The sequence below is a fragment of the Nansenia antarctica genome (genome assembly GCF_963989245.1).
Source record: "Nansenia antarctica genome assembly, chromosome: 10".
In the NCBI taxonomy this organism is placed as follows: domain Eukaryota; kingdom Metazoa; phylum Chordata; class Actinopteri; order Argentiniformes; family Microstomatidae; genus Nansenia; species Nansenia antarctica.
The window spans coordinates 10,491,302-10,507,445 of NC_137680.1; the positions used below are offsets into that span (position 1 = coordinate 10,491,302).

At 46.0% G+C, this 16,144-nt stretch overlaps 1 protein-coding gene across 1 annotated transcript in view; it reads right to left on the bottom strand.

Annotated features, from left to right (window-relative positions):
• arhgef2b (rho/rac guanine nucleotide exchange factor (GEF) 2b) overlaps nucleotides 1–14,322 on the bottom strand; it is a gene marked incomplete at its 5' end in the record, with an annotated part of 57,815 nt that extends 43,493 nt beyond the window's left edge. Inside the window, 5 exons of the mRNA XM_080540946.1 lie at nucleotides 5,126–5,282; nucleotides 6,019–6,070; nucleotides 7,858–7,999; nucleotides 11,988–12,174; nucleotides 14,045–14,322. Of these exons, the coding sequence (XP_080397072.1) occupies nucleotides 5,126–5,282; nucleotides 6,019–6,070; nucleotides 7,858–7,999; nucleotides 11,988–12,174; nucleotides 14,045–14,322 (816 nt within the window). The remainder of the gene's footprint in view (nucleotides 1–5,125; nucleotides 5,283–6,018; nucleotides 6,071–7,857; nucleotides 8,000–11,987; nucleotides 12,175–14,044) is intronic.
• Nucleotides 14,323–16,144: the final 1,822 nt, after the last annotated feature.

A 16,144-nucleotide genomic window follows, 5' to 3' on the forward strand; every position in this document is an offset into this window, starting at 1 on the left:
GCCCAGCTGGGAAAGAGAGAGCGAGGGAGGGAGGGAGGGAGGGAGGGAGGGAGGGAGGGAAAAGAAGAGGGGGTGGGATGGTTGAAAGGGAAATAGAGGGGTGAAGGCTTAACTTTAGCCAAGATCTGTTCAACTGCAAATTATGATTTACTGTAGTAAAGTGTAACTAAGTACTGAGTACTGTAGTGTTCACTGTGAAACATACAGTATTGTAGAGGCACACACGCACACGCCACCCCCCCCCCCCCACACACACACACACACATCACTCTACAAAACACACATGCTCGCTAATAAAACCGAGCCACATGTTATCAAGATGTGTCTGCTCTCTCAGCGAGGTATGTGCCCATCTCCCTCCTCCACCTCTAGTGCTTAACAGCACAACAGCCCCTCCACCCACACTCCCACCAACACCCCCGCACAGTGCAGTAACCTTCTCTTGATATTCATTACTGCCTGTTTTCCCACCACACAGCATGTTACCATTGAAAGGAGAGTGTTGGATGAATAAGAAGACAATTCACCCCCGGGGGGAACGTTTGTCAGACGTTTACACACCTACCATATCTCAGTGTTCTAGTCCTGTCCTACCATACCTCAGTGTTCTAGCCCTGGCCAGCTGTGTAGCACATACAGTACACCACCCCATCTTGGTGAATAGATCAGACTATACTGACTGATCTCGCCTTTTGTTACTAAGGGAGACATTGGACATTTATAGAACTAGGATCACTATGCTATTACACCATACTCGTGCTTTGAGATTCGTGTTGACAGGAAAAAGGACCTGGGTGCTGATGAGGCACTGTCAGCTCCTAGTAGCACCTAGAGCAGTACCAGAACCGGTACCAGGATGTACCTGGACCACCATCAGGTTGTATTGCTGTCATCTTTATTGTGTTGTTGCATCATAACTGCGCTTGAGATTCTCTTTTGGCAGGACCTGTGCCCATGCTGGATGCAGAACAATGCAGATACACTAAATGTATGGACAGTGTGTACGCCGATAAAATGCAAGGAACTTTTCCTGGATACATGGTGTACAGGTTTTTCACCCTTGCTTGCTTGCTTTGCGCCGGTGGTCCTTGGGCCTCCCCTTGGGGGCCCCCGGCTGCCCCGTGTGCCTGGTCTGTTCCGCCGCCAGGGCACCTGCTTGGCCGTCCTTGTGCGGGGCCTTTATGGTCTGTGCTTGCTTGGCTGGGCCGGGTGTGCTGGTGGTGGGGCGGGCTGGGTGTGTGGGGCGGCGGGGGCTCCCCCCGGGGGGGGGGGGGGGGGGGGGGGGGTGGGGGCCCACCGCTGGGTGCTGGTAGGCAAACTGGCTAGTAGTCGCTCTATGTGTAGAGGGCTGCACGGGAATTTTCCTGGCTACATAGTGTACAGGTTTTTACTTTTGCCTGCTTGCGGCTCTGTCAGTATTGATTGATTGATTGATTGATTGACTGAGAATGTTTATTATGTGAAGCGCATTGAGTTGCATCTTGTAAAATTTGATTTGATTTGATTTGATGTTGTGAACCAGTTATACTATCTGTATATGCATTAGGAGAAATCTGTCTCAATCCCAAATTAACAGAAAAAAGCGGGACAATCTAGCGGTAATCTCATCTTTCCCCTTCATTAGGAACAGAGACTAAACGATTACTGTCTGAGTGTATCAGGGAGATCTAATACAGCCATGGCCAAAAATATTGGCACCCCTGCACTTCTGTCAGATAATGAACCACTTCTCCCAGAAAATGGTTGCAGTTACAAATGCTTTGGTATTCACATGTTTATTTCTTTTGTTTGCATCGGAACAACACAGAAAAGCTGAGAAGAAAAGCCAGATCTGATATCCTTCCACACAGAACTGTGGACTGGACAACTTAATATTTGGTAGTACACCCTTTGGAAAAAATAACTGAAATCAATCCCTTCCTGTAACCATGAATGACTTTCTTACACCTCTCTACTGGAATACTGGACCACTCTTCTTTTGCCAACTGCTCCAGGTCTCTCACATTTGAAGGGTGCCTTCCCTCAACTGCTGTTTTGAGATCACTCCACAGGTGTTCTATGGGATGTAGATCTGGAGTCATTGCTGGCCACTTCAGAACTCTCCAGCACTTTGTCTTAACCATTTCTGTTTACTTTTTGAAGTATGCTTTGAGTCATTGTCTTGCTGGAAGACCCATGACCCCTGACGGAGAGACCCAGCTTTCTGACACTGGGCCCTACATTGGTCTTCAGATTTCATGATGCCATGCACACGATGACCTACACATGACTGTAGGGGACCATGTACTTTTCATTGAAGGCCTCATTTCGTTTTGTGTAAACAATACAATGATGTGCTTTACCAAAAAGCTCTATTTTGGTCTCAAAGAATGATTTTGCCTTCCCCAAGTAAGTTTTGGCAAAACTCCAGTCTGACTTTTTTATGTCTCTGGGTCAGCAGTTGGGTCTCCTACCATAGAGTCCCATTTCATTCAGATTGTGACGGATAGTGCGAGCTGACACTGTTGTACCCTGTGTCTGCAGGTCAGCTTGAATTTGTTTGGAAGTCGATCACGGTTTTTTATCCACCATTCGAACAATCCTTCGTTGCAATCTTTCAACAATTTTTTCTCTTCCGTCCACGTCCAGGGAGGTTAGCTACAGTGCTATGGGCTGTAAATATGGGCACTCCAATCTCTGTAGATGGACTTGTAGCCTTGAGATTGTGAATGCTTTTCAACAAGTTTGGTTCTCAACTCCTCAGACAATTCTTTGCTCCTCTTTCTTTTCTCCATGCTCAATGTTAACTGGTTGCAAGTGTGGTTTCTATATTCCCAACACTTGTAACTTGCCATAGGTGCATTTTGGATTTGCATTTTGGATGTTCCAATGCAAACAAAGAAATAAACATGTCAATACCAAAGCATTTTTCTGGGAGAAGTGGTGCATTATCTGACAAGGGCAGGAGTGTCAATATTTTTTGTCCATGACTGTATATCAATAGAAGAAAAAAAAAACATTCAAGATGTCTAAGTATTCTAAACCGAAATATTTCAGCTATGAAGGCCTCTGACAAATGTTGATGTTGAGGTCAGCTCTCTCTCTCTCTCTCTCTCTCTCTCTCTCTCTCTCTCTCTCTCTCTCTCTCTCTCTCTCTCTCTTTCTCTCTCTCTCTCTCTAATCAAACAGTCCCAAGGGTGTGGACTCAAACCACACATACTTGGTCACACCACACAAACACAGCAAACTCAGACACATGCAAAAGTTACAGCTTATACACACAAGTTACAGCAAGTACACATGCAGAGATGTATATATGGACGGACGCACACACGCATACACAAATGCATACATACACACACACACACACACACACACACACACACACACACACACAAACACCCACACATGTGTTACACGACAGGAATAGCTCAGTCAGACAGGGCCGGCAATCTTTCTAACAGGTCCTCTGAGGCCTTGATATAATCATAAATAAACTGCTGTCAGAAAGGCACCATCTCCTTATCAGGTTGCTAATCCTAACCCTAAAATCAGGGGACTTCCACTCCAGTTTGAACTGAAGTTGATGAATGAGAAAATTAGAATTATAGAGAGAATAATATCACTGTGATATCGAATCAGTATTCTATGCAAAAAATAATAATGATGGCAATACGGATACGTCAGATAATAGTAACAGCAATTTTGTTTTCAAATAAATGTTACGTTTTTTGAGTGCTGTGTAGTCCCTAAACTCCCACATCTGAAACACACGGCAGAGTCTCCCCCTGCTGTCTGAAGATCGTCATCACACGCACGCACGCACACATGCACACACACGCACGCACAAGAGGGAGGGAGGGAGCGAGCCTAGCAGTGGGAAACAGACTTCAATCACCGACAAAATCAAGAACATTTCCTCCACGTTCCTTAAGTAGTTGTCTTTAAAGGAGCTACAACATGGCTCCCCTTGTGGCCAGGAGTCAAAACTGCAATTACAATGAGCTGTTTGTTTACACTAGCCATCGGTACTAGCGAGCTTCCTTTACAAAATTGGCTACACAGACCATTGAGATAAGATCCTGACATGTCAGGTGAACAAGTAATAATATATATTTGCTACGGATAGTTTTGATTCGCCTGCTTACTGTAAGCAAAGTCAGAAGTAAGTAAGAAAATAGTAAGAAGTAAGTAAGAAAATCAATATGCTAATTCCACAGTCAATCAAACATTGGTATATTACGTTTCAACTATCTCCACAATCCCTGCATAGTTTTCAAGGGCATTATATGTTGTAGTACAGTGAAGATGTAATGTGTAGCTCCTTTAAGCTTCCCCATTTTCCAATTTCAGTTTCTGTTCATTTGTGAAACATCTGCACCATTAAGCCCCTTAGAGAAAATTATTGTTTCTTGAACAATTTTATAACAATCAACTGCTTTCACAACGTTGTTCCATTCAGAGTCATCATGCCAATAAATCAGCGTGAGGTGTAATGTGAGGGCCTTGGCTGGGTTGTGGTTAAAGGGGCGGTTTGTCTGTATACAAGTAATGGACATTTCACAAATTTCACATGAACTATAAATACGGCTGTGGTGGTTGATTCTGCTCAATCTAAACAGAGATGATGATGACTTCCTCTCTCTGAGTCTCACCACTGTGACCCTTCACAAAAAGGCCAAGCTTGACTGTTCCCAGACTTGAACTCTTTTTCCCAGAGAGAGAGAGAGAGAGAGAGAGAGAGAGAGAGAGAGAGAGAGAGAGAGAGAGAGAGAGAAAGAGAGAGAGAGAGAGAGAATGGCTTCCTGTCTGGCCCTTCTGTTTCTCTCTCTGTCATTCTCTCTCTTCTTCCACCCTCTTCTTTCTCTCTTCCTCTTTATTAGTGCTCTGAAAATGCTCTTTCACACCAGTACGACTGTGTACCAGACCCAGGTTCTAAATAACATTTAAAATGTCAAATACTTTATCCTGTGTTTGATTGAATGTGCCTGGCACAATGGAACCAATGGAATGGTCCCAAAAGTGCCAACCCCGCCCACCTGGAACTCCAGGCAGGCTCAAGCGAGTGCTCTGTCGCTACACACACACACACACACACACAGATACATGCACACATGTACACACACGCGTGCACACGCTCACGTACCTTGCGTGGGGGGCCGGCCATCTTGCGCAGGAAGCTGAAGGTGCGTCCCAGGGGGGTCCCAGTCTTCTCCTCCCCCGGGGGGATCCTCCTCTGGCCCTCCGTCCTCCTCTCTTCTCTCCTCCTCTCTTCTGTCCTCCTCTCCAGCTCCTCATCCACACTGGGGGAGGGCAGGGAAGATGAAGGTGAGATCGGGGGATCAGGAGGGGAGGGGAGAAAACAGAGGAGAGGTGGGGAGGGGAGAGAAGAGGAGAGGAGGGGAGGGGAGAGAAGGGAGGAGAGAGAGGAGAGGAGACACAAGGGAGTGGAGGGGAAAGGAAAAGAGTGGAGAAGAGTTGGAAGTAGAGGAGGGAAAAGGGAGAGAGAGGGCAGGAGAGGTGGGGGAGGTGGGAGACCGAGAGAGGAAGAGAAACATCCTACTGTGAGATGGGGCAAGTCTCACTGAATTTAACATTTAATAAAGATTTTTTCCACAGTGTCTTACGAGTCAACAGTTGTTATCAGAAATAAAAGGACACTTCAGTCTCACCTCTGTGTGGACCCCCCAAATGATGAGTGCAGGGAAGAGTCTGAAAAGAGAGAGAGAGAGTGAAACCAAAGTCCGTTTTTCTCCATAACACCATAATCGTCATAACCATATACATTGTTATGCATCAACTCAGTCATCTGGTAACTCTTCATCTGGGCTTGGATCCATTTCATCATAATGGACACACTCATGTACGGATGCACACACTCATGCAAGCAAGCAGGCACGCACGTACACACACACACACTGGCACACACACGCACGCACGCACTCTCTCACTCACTCTCACACACACACACACACACACACACACAAATACACACACACAAACAAACACACACACACATACATACACAAACACACTAACCACTCCTGCAGCTTGTTGAAAAACCCAGCTAGTCCCAGCGAGGTGTACAAGGCTACGTGTTCAGGAAGGCAAGTCAAACAACAGGAGACAGAGAGAAACAAGAGTCGTCTGTTGAGGACAGGGTTCGAGTGATCTCTGTCGACGCCATAGAATGAAAGGGCATACAGAGAGAGCGCTAACAGACAAATAGATGGATAGAACGAAGAAGGGAGATAGAAAGAAGAAGAGACAGCTGAGAACACAGTGCCTTCTGTGGGGTGGGCTCGCGACAGCAGCAACCCCCAGTGAGAACAAACACAGGAAGAGGGCTTCCGCATAGCTGCACACACACACACGCACGCGCGCACACACACACACACACACACACACACTACGGAACACACACACACTCACTATGGAACACACACAAACACACACACACATACACACTATGGAACACACACATACACACACACATACACACTATGGAACACACACATACACACACACATACACACTATGGAACACACACATACACACACTCACTATGGAACACATACACACACACACACATACACTACGGAACACACACACACACTATGGAACACACACACACACACACACACACATACACACTATGGAACACACACATACACACACATACACACTATGGAACACACACATACACACACACATACACACTATGGAACACACACATACACACACTCACTATGGAACACATACACACACACACACACACACACACATACACTACGGAACACACACACACACATTACGGAACACACACGGACACACACACATACACACACACAAACGATATGGAACACACAAAAGAACGCACACGCACACACACACACACACACAAATGCGATCTAGCACACATACTCATGCGCACACATACAATGGCACTCCCATAGAGACATCATGACATCACATACATACCAAGATATGGGTGTTTAAGTATATGTGACAGCAGCTGGTAAAACCGGGAACAAGTTGGCAATCACACATGCAATGGATTCGGAAAGTAATGCCCACTACTACCTAGTTAGTGTAGAGTAGAGTAGTGGGTATTACTCACCGAATCCATTGCATTGCAATGTTTTGGCTTGACTAGCGAGCTTGTCATTGTTTTTCATCAACGTTGACATTTATTTACATTTTTCTGAATAAAAGTCTGAACGGTTTTGATTGGTTGGCGACTTCCCGGTTTGACCAGCTGCTGTCACATATGCACCCACGCACACACACTGCTCTAAAACCTTTTTTTATAACTGGCATACTACACACTGGCATACTACACGTTGAGTGGCATGCAGTATAGTAGACATTCAGTTTGATTGCATTTATCCAACTCTCTTTATATATTTCTCTCTCACACACACACACAAACCCCAACTGATGCTCTGTGAAAGGAGGAGGAGCGCTCTCATATACTCTGGACACTTTCCTCCACTCTTACTCTCTTTTATAGAAACGAACAAGGTACCAGCTGATGGAACAGCTGAACATCCACAAACACCAACAACTCACCAACATAATCGCATACGAAGAGAGGAGGCAGACACAAAGAAAGAAAGCCGCAAACTGCCGTCATTCACTGACTTGGCAGCATGCTAGTGACTGACTGCATTACCTCATCATCTCTTTATGTTCTAATTGAACAAGAAGAATCCCTCCAAGAAGCCATTCTCTCTCTCTCTCTCTCTCTCTCTCTCTCTCTCTCTCTCTCTCTCTCTCTCTCTCTCTCTCTCTCTCTCACACACAGACACAGACACAGACAGACACAGAGACACACACACACACAGACACAGACACAGACACACACATCAGTCCTACCTTGGTAGTGAGTGTGGGAGCTGGAGTAGGAGCTGGCGTTGGAGTAGGAGCGATGTGTGTGCTCGGTGTTGGGGCGCTGGCACAGACTGAGACTGGCACACAGGGATGGAGCGGAGGAACTGAAGCCCTGCAGCTGAGATGACCGTTCCTAAGAGAGAGAGAGACACACACACACACACACACACAGACACACACACACAGACAAGGGCATCAGTGTGTGAGTATGTGTGATTGTGTGTGTGTGTGTGTGTGAGAGAGAGAGAGAGAGAGAGAGAGAGAGAGAGAGAGAGATAGAGAAAGAGTGGAGGAAAGTGTCCAGAGTATATGAGAGCGCTCCTCCAGTTTCACAGAGCATCAGTTGGGGTTTGTGTGTGTTGTGTGTGTGTGTGTGTGTGTGTGTGTGTGTGTGTGTGTGTGTGTGTGTGTGAAAGAGAGAGAGAAATATAGTTGGAAAAATGCAATCAAACTGAATGTCTACTCTACTGCATGCCACTCAACGTGTAGTATGCCAGTGTGATTACAGTTTTTCTCAGTTGCTTAAACACATTTCTTGAAACCTCCACCCATTTTCACAAAACCTCAAACTACATTCACAAAATAAAGGTAAATAAGAGGCCGTTGTAAAGCGCTTTGGATAAAGGCGCTATATAAGTGCAGACCAATTATTATGAAGTGCTGGTTGTTGGTGAACCACTCGTATCAGGACAGCACAGTGAAAGCTCACATTGTCCCAAACTATGACATATACAGGATGAACTGCTTGCTAATGCAGCTGCTCACGCACAGCCATAATATCCTGTAGACCATCCAGAAATGTAAGGAGATGTTCAGTGTTATATGGCCCCAGGTCTGCATGACGGTGGAGAACCCCCCAGTTACTTATGGCTGCACAAAGGGTGACATTGCCACCACGCTGGCCAGGGACTTCCACAATGGCACGTTGACCAATTGTGTTCCTGGCTGCCTCTCCGCCTCCTTTTCGCCAGATTGAACCCTGCTTCATCTATGAAAATGTATTCCTGGGGCCTTTCAATGTAAACATAGCAACTGCAACTACTAGCCTAACAGTAACAGTAGGCCTATGAGCATAGAATTGTACTGGAAGCATCAGTGCTGAAAGTGTGTGTAGGTTACACTTACTTGCACATACTGATATCTTCGATCTTTGGCTCTTGCAGAGTTGCGATCAAAAGGTACTCTGTACACTCTGTTTCATGCTAAGTCTGTTGCGTGTGAGGACACAGTGAATAGTTGACAGAGACACACTATTGATTCCACCAAAGTTGACATTGATTCATGCTGACAAACATGCTGATTCTCACAGAATCTTGGCTACGCGACGGTGTGCCAGATAACGCGATCGAGCTACAAGGCCGACAACTGAATAGAACAACTGATTGCGGTAAGATGGGTGGCGGGGGACTATGCATTTATGTAAACAACTCTTGGTGTAGAGATAACGCCACCATCGACAAGCACTGTTCTGCTCATCTTGAGTTCGTCATGGTTCCAGCCAACAGCCATTCCAGCCATTCCAACTGCCCAGAGAGATCTCAGCCGTCATAATAATCGCAGCCTACGTAGCACCTCAACCGTCGCCAAGAAGGCCCACAAACGCCTCTTCTTCCTGAGGAAACTGGCCAAACGACACCTTTCTACCGCTGCACGATTGAGAGCATTCTTACCACCTGCATCTCAGTCTGGTACGGTAACTGCATTGCCAAGGACTGGAAACCACTGCAGAGGGTGGTGAAAACAGCTCAACGCATCACCAAGACCCCTCCTCCCTTCCATCACAACAATCTACGAGAAGCGTTGCCTACGGAGAGCACGGAACATCATCAGAGAAGCTTCTCACCCCAACCATGGACTGTTCACCCTCCTACGTGGTACTCGCTCTGGGGCACGCTACCGCAGCCTCACGGGCAGAACCAACAGGACCACCAACAGGCCAAACTTAAATTCCTGACACGTACCTGTTTTTTCCATCTCAGAAACATCGCTAAGCTCCAGTCCATTGTATCCCACTCTGAATTAGAACTGTCTATACATGCCATTATCTCATCTAGACTCATCGCAGCCTCACGGGCAGAACCAACAGGACCACCAACAGCTTCTTCCCCTCAGCTGTCAGACTTTTGACTCTAAACAGAGTCAGACATGGGCCTGCTATCCACCCCCCGCAAACAACCTACGGACCTTTGGGGACAGAGCCTTCAGCGTGGCCACACCTACCCTCTGGAACTCCCCCCCCACAGTGATCCGCAATGCCCCCACCCTGGACTCCTTCAAATTAGCCCTCAAAACTCATCTGTTCTCCAAGGCCTTTGGCCCCTAGTCATTGTTTCAGTTTTGCTTTGTTTGTTTTCTGTTTTGTCTGTCCGATCATTCCCTTGTAAAGCGTCCTTGGGCTTTTTGAAAGGCGCTATATAAATTAAAGTTATTATTATTATTATTATTATTATTATTATTAATAAACTCTACACCGTCTCACTGACCATACAGTTACAGTTGTGTGTAGATCATGCTGTACATAGCCCATCCCTGTGTATCATAGCCCACAGCCTGTATTTTTGTATTTTTGTATACTATCACTATGTACGATAGTATGCTGGCCACAGAATCTGCTCAAATTGGGTTGGACTCTTTGTCCTGCTTCCCTCATTGTCATCCCATAAACAACAACATGGTGTACAATAGTTGCACGGATTTCATCAGTAATGATTGTTCTTGGTCTTCCTCGGCCTCTTCCTCGTCCCCTTCCTCCTCGTCCACCACCTCTCACACAAACTCTTCCTCCTCTGCCTCTCTGTATGTCTCCATCCATTGTAGATGGATGCACATGTGCCACCTGTGTGTGCACTCTGAACTGACTTTTATCCTGCCCAAGAAGTACCGATTGTAGCCACTGAAAACATTTCCTCTAGAGTAGCCACGCACTTAGGGTCCCTTAAAGACAATGTTCGCCCCCATCTAAGAAACCTGGGTGTTATTTTTGACCAGTCCATGCATTTGGATAAACATGTTAAATTCCTGACACGTACCTGTTTTTTCCATCTCAGAAACATCGCTAAGCTCCGGTCCATTGTATCCCACTCTGAATTAGAACTGTCTGTACATGCCATTATCTCATCTAGACTCGATTACTGTAATTCACTGTTTACCTATCTCAACAAATCATCTATAGCACAACTTCAACTGGTCCAGAACGCGGCTGCCAGGCTTCTCACCAGGTCCAAGAAATCATGCCACATCACCCCCATCCTAGCATCCCTGCACTGGCTCCCGGTACAGCTTAGAATTCAAGTGCTGGTGTTTGCTTTTAGAGCCCTTCATGACCAAGCCCCCGCCTACATCTCGGATCTCATCCACCCCTACGCATCCACCCGGTCACTGAGGTCCTCCGACCAGGAGCTCCTGGTCGTACCCAGGACCAGACTAAGAACTAAAGGGGACAGAGCGTTTGAGGCGACGGCCCCAAGACTTTGGAACGCCCTCCCCCCTGACCTAAGAGCCGCGCCCTCAGAACTCATCTTTAAGCGGCAACTAAAGACTCATCTGTTTAGGCAGGCCGGCAGTCACCTTTAGCCTTCTTTTTGTTACTGTTTATGTTTTGCTTATGTTGTCCCCTTTGTTGTTTTTAATCATTGATGTTTTGAAATTTGCACTTTTCGTATTTTGTTTTATTTATTTCTGTATGTAAAGTACCCTGTGCATCCGTGGTGGGAAGGGTGCTATATAAATAAAGTTTTACTTACTTACTTACTTACAATTGGTCTGATCACATCATTAGAAATACGTGTGTTACATTTTTTGTTGTTGTGTGTAACAGATGACAACTGAGTTGGAGTTGTGTTCACATTCTGCTGCCAGTGTTCACAATTTTGCAACACACGTGTATCACAGTGTGAAATGTGTTTAGTGACTGAGAATGTGTTTAAGGTTTGGCAAGAAAGAGCGGATGAGTTTTGCAAATTGTGTCTAAGTACCTGAACAGTGTTTAAGGTTTGGCCAAAAGAGTGTTTGATTCGACAAATGAGTTTAGGCCACTGAGAATTTGGTTCAGAGAAGGGTGTTTAGTGTTTTAGCAACTGAGGAAAAACTGTAAAGCGACAAAGGCCGTGGCTCACCTCCAATGGGATGAGGATCTGGGGCTCGGAGGCCGTCTCCTCCTCGGTGAGTGACAGCAGGGAGGCCATCTCCTGGCCGTAGGAGGTGATGGGGGCTCTTCGAGGGTCCCGCCCCCCTCCGCACCCCCCCAGGTCCCCGAACAACACCTTCTCCATCTCCTCTGGGTCCAGGCCCTCCAGACTCACACTGGGAGAGGAGGAGTGGGAGGAGGAGGAGGAGGGGAGAGAGAGAATGAGAAAGCAGGGGTTGGAATGGGGAGGGGGGGGGTATAGAGAAGAAAGATGGAGAAAATGGGGAAACAGGGGTGGAGAGAGAGAGAGAGAGAGAGAGAGAAATACTGTTGACTGAAGTGAAGTGAGTTGAAAGGTAGGCGTGGACGGAGTCCCTCTCACAGCAGAGACAGTACAGGAGTTAAGACAGTGGAGAAGGCTCATCCCGTACTCAACGTCACTGTAGACACAACATAATACTGTAATGTCCAAGTGTGTGTGTGTGTGTGTGTGTGTGTGTGTGTGTGTGTGTGTGTGTGTGAGTGTGTGCGCGCTACAGCACAATAGTGCTACTGAGAGACTGTAGCTCTGTGATCTCACATTCTTGAAGACTCTTCTTTCAGGGTACATTGTGTTGACCTCAGTCCATTCTGCACTTATACTTCTCTGCTGCCCTTACTATATGACTTTATATTTATAATGAATTAATAAATATAATATATGTCTCTCTCTCTCTCCTCTCTCTCGCTCCTCTCTCTCTCTCTCATCATGCTGAGATCTATTCACATCAACATTCATTTGCATGGCAGATGAGCCTGCACATTGGGAGAAGGGAGTGGAAAAGAGAGAGGGAGAAGACAAGATGAGAAGAAAGATAGCAACAACAGAGGGAGGGAGAAAGAGAGAGGGGGAGAGAGAAAGAAAGAGGGAGATGGAGGGAGAGAGAGAGAGAGAGAAAGAGAGAGAGAAGGAAGAGGGGGAGAGAGGGACTTGCACAGGAAGAGAGAGAGAGAGAGAGAGAGAGAGAGAGAGAGGAAGAGCAGTGCCATGCACAGTGGATCAGGAGCTGTCAGGAGTCTGAGAGAGTAGGAGAGATAGAAAGAGGAGCGGAGCTCCAGCTGAAACAGCACTGATAAGACCTCCAGTCCAGAGAGAGGAGGAATGCCAGAGATAACAACAGTATGAGGAGCCATAGGGCTCTGAGTCCTGGTCACGGATCAGTCAGCGCAACTTGTCCAAACTGCAACCATTAGAATGGAATAGATGTTAACTTGGACTAGATGTTAACTTGGACTAGACGTTAACTTGGACTAGACGTTAACTTGGACGAGATATTAACTTGTTCCGAGGCATTTCCACCCCCAAATGTTCGGAAGGTCTAGTGGACCAACGCATCAAACTTGGCCTTGGTTTACAATATTAGGACCGGGAGAATCTGCCGGTTGCAGACCTATTGGTTTAATAAGCTTCATCTATCAAGCAATCATCTGCCACAACATGTGGAAGGCAAGTGAAAAAGAACACTTATGGAAAAGGCCAGCACTTACAAGTGCTATTATTTCCTCCGTTTCCATAATAAGTTTGATCATTATCGGGCTACGGCACAACATTTGTGATGTGAAAAATAACAACAGTACAATATTGACGGTATGAGAGGAGACACAAGCCTCATTACAGACCTCCCTCTCAGCCTCAATCTCTCTCTGCCTGTCTCGCTCTCCCTCTTTCCCCGTCTCTCTCTCTCTCTCTCTCTCTCTGTCTCTCTCTCTCTCTCTCTCTCTCTCTCTGTCTCTCTCTCTCTGTCTCTCTCTCTCTCTCTCTCTTTCTGTCTCTGTCTCTGTCTCTCTTTTCACCTTTAAAGCGCTTTGAGTTGCATTTCATGTACGAAAGGCGCTATATAAATAAAGCTTTACTTACTTACTTACTTACTCCCTTCAATTCCATTTCAAAGTGAATTTCAAAGCAAATATATAGGAACTTAGAAATTAATGAATTAGGTACAACCAACACAGCAAACAAAATTCAGGATAAGCCATTTTCTCAACTCCTTAGGTGGCGCCCCCTACCTGCGTTGCTGGTACTGTGGGTTGCATCCATACATCATGGCTCCTGGTTGCCAACTGTGCCTGCGGAGGGGGTCCAAGGCCTGTGTGACTGTCAAGCAGGACGAGAAGGAGGAGGAGGAGGAGGGGGGCCGGGGCCGACGCAGGGTCACCCCCCCTCCGAAAGAAGGGGAGGGGGGCGGGGAGGGGCAGGGGGAGCTGGGAGGGGCAGTCGGACAGGTGAAGTCGTGGTCGACGCGGTAGGACGGAACACTCGGGGAGTGAGGCGGTGTGTCAATCATCTGGCGGGAGGGGGTGAAGAGATGGAAGAAGAGGGGGAGAGAGGGGGTGAGGAGTGAGAGGGAGGGGAGAGAAGAGAGGGGTGAGATTGAGGAGGAGAGCTTAGAGAGGGGAAGAGAAGGGTGTAGAGTACAGTGAGAGAGAGAGAAAGAGGGGAGAGATTGAGAGTGAGAGTGAGAGAGTAAGTAAGTAAGTAAGTAAGTAAAGCTTTATTTATATAGCACCTTTCATACAAGAAATGCAGCTCAAAGTGCTTTACAACAGGAATAAGAACATTAAGTGAAAAAAATAATATAACATATAAAAACATGTACATGCATAGAATGAATATAAAAGCAGGGGAAAACAGTAAAAAGAAAAGGTAAAGGTCAGTCTTTCTGTACTTCCCATTGGTTTTCACCACAAACATCAGTTTTTGGAAAAGGTCTGTCTCAGTCTCTATGTACGTTCTCAGTCAAGGAAATTGCCCACAAACTATCCTAGCTTGTCTTGCCGGATCGTTGAGGCTAGTACCATTTTTTCTTACAAGATGCACTTTTTGGGGGGGGAACACAGACACACGTCAACCACTAGTCAACCACTAGTCAATCACTAGTCAATCACCAGTCAATCACCAGTCAATCACTAGCCAATCACTAGTCAATCACTAGTCAATCACTAGTCAATCACATGTCAATCAGCAGTCAATCACCAGTCAACCACCAGTCAATCACTAGTCAACCACTAGTCAACCACCAGTCAATCAGTCTCTGTGTACGTTCTCAGTCTCTGTGTACGTTCCCAGTCTCTGTGTACGTTCTCAGTCTCTGCTAGACCTTGCACCAAAAATCCAGCTACACAGTCAGTATCAACATTACAGTTTCTTTCTTTTGCACACCTCTTTCAACTAGTCAGTCTGTGTACGTGAATATAAGAGCAGGGGAAAACAGTCAAAAGAAAAGGTACAGAAAATACAAGAAAAATAATAATAATTTAAAAAATTTAAAAAAGGGCTAGTTGATAAAATATTTAAAGTGCAATAGCTGGCAAATGAGCAGTGGGCAGGTGCAGATAAGCTAGTTGAAGGCTATATTGAAGAAGTGCATTTTTAGCTTTCTTTTAAAAATATTTAGTGAGCTGGCTTCCCTGATCTCTAAAGGTAATGTGTTCCAAAGCTTTGGGGCATAGTTGGCAAAGGCTGCGCTCCCGATCTTCTTCTGACTGTTGCTGGGAACCTCTAATAAACCTGCGATAGATGATCTTAGTGTTCTTGAGGGCACATAATTGACAAGGGAATTAGCCATGTACTTTGGGCCTCGCCCATTAAGGGCTTTGTATATAAGGAGGAGGACCTTAAAATCAACCCTACATGTTACTGGCAGCCAGTGCAGAGTAGCTAGGACCGGAGTAATGTGTTCTCTCCTCTTGGTTCTAGTTAGAAGTCGAGCTGCAGAGTTTTGAATGAGCTGAAGTCTTGCAGTCGTTTTTTTAGGAAGGCCAGTAAAAAGTGCGTTACAGTAATCGAGCCGGCTTGAGACAAAGGCATGAATCAGTTTTTCAGCATCTTTTTGGTTTATAAGTGGTCTTACTTTAGCAATGTGTCTAAGGTGAAAGAATGATGTTTTCGTCACCTTGTTAATATGGGACTTGAAGCTTAGGTCTGAGTCGAAAATAACACCTAGACTTGTAGAGAGCACAGTGAAGAAGATGTTAGAAACATGTTTCTATTGTTTGCACATATCACATTTAACTAATCTACTTTTCGTTAGGGTTAGGGTTCCATAAAGGACACACCTTCACCACTCAACAAGTCAATCAACTGCTGCCCTTACTATGACTTGATAT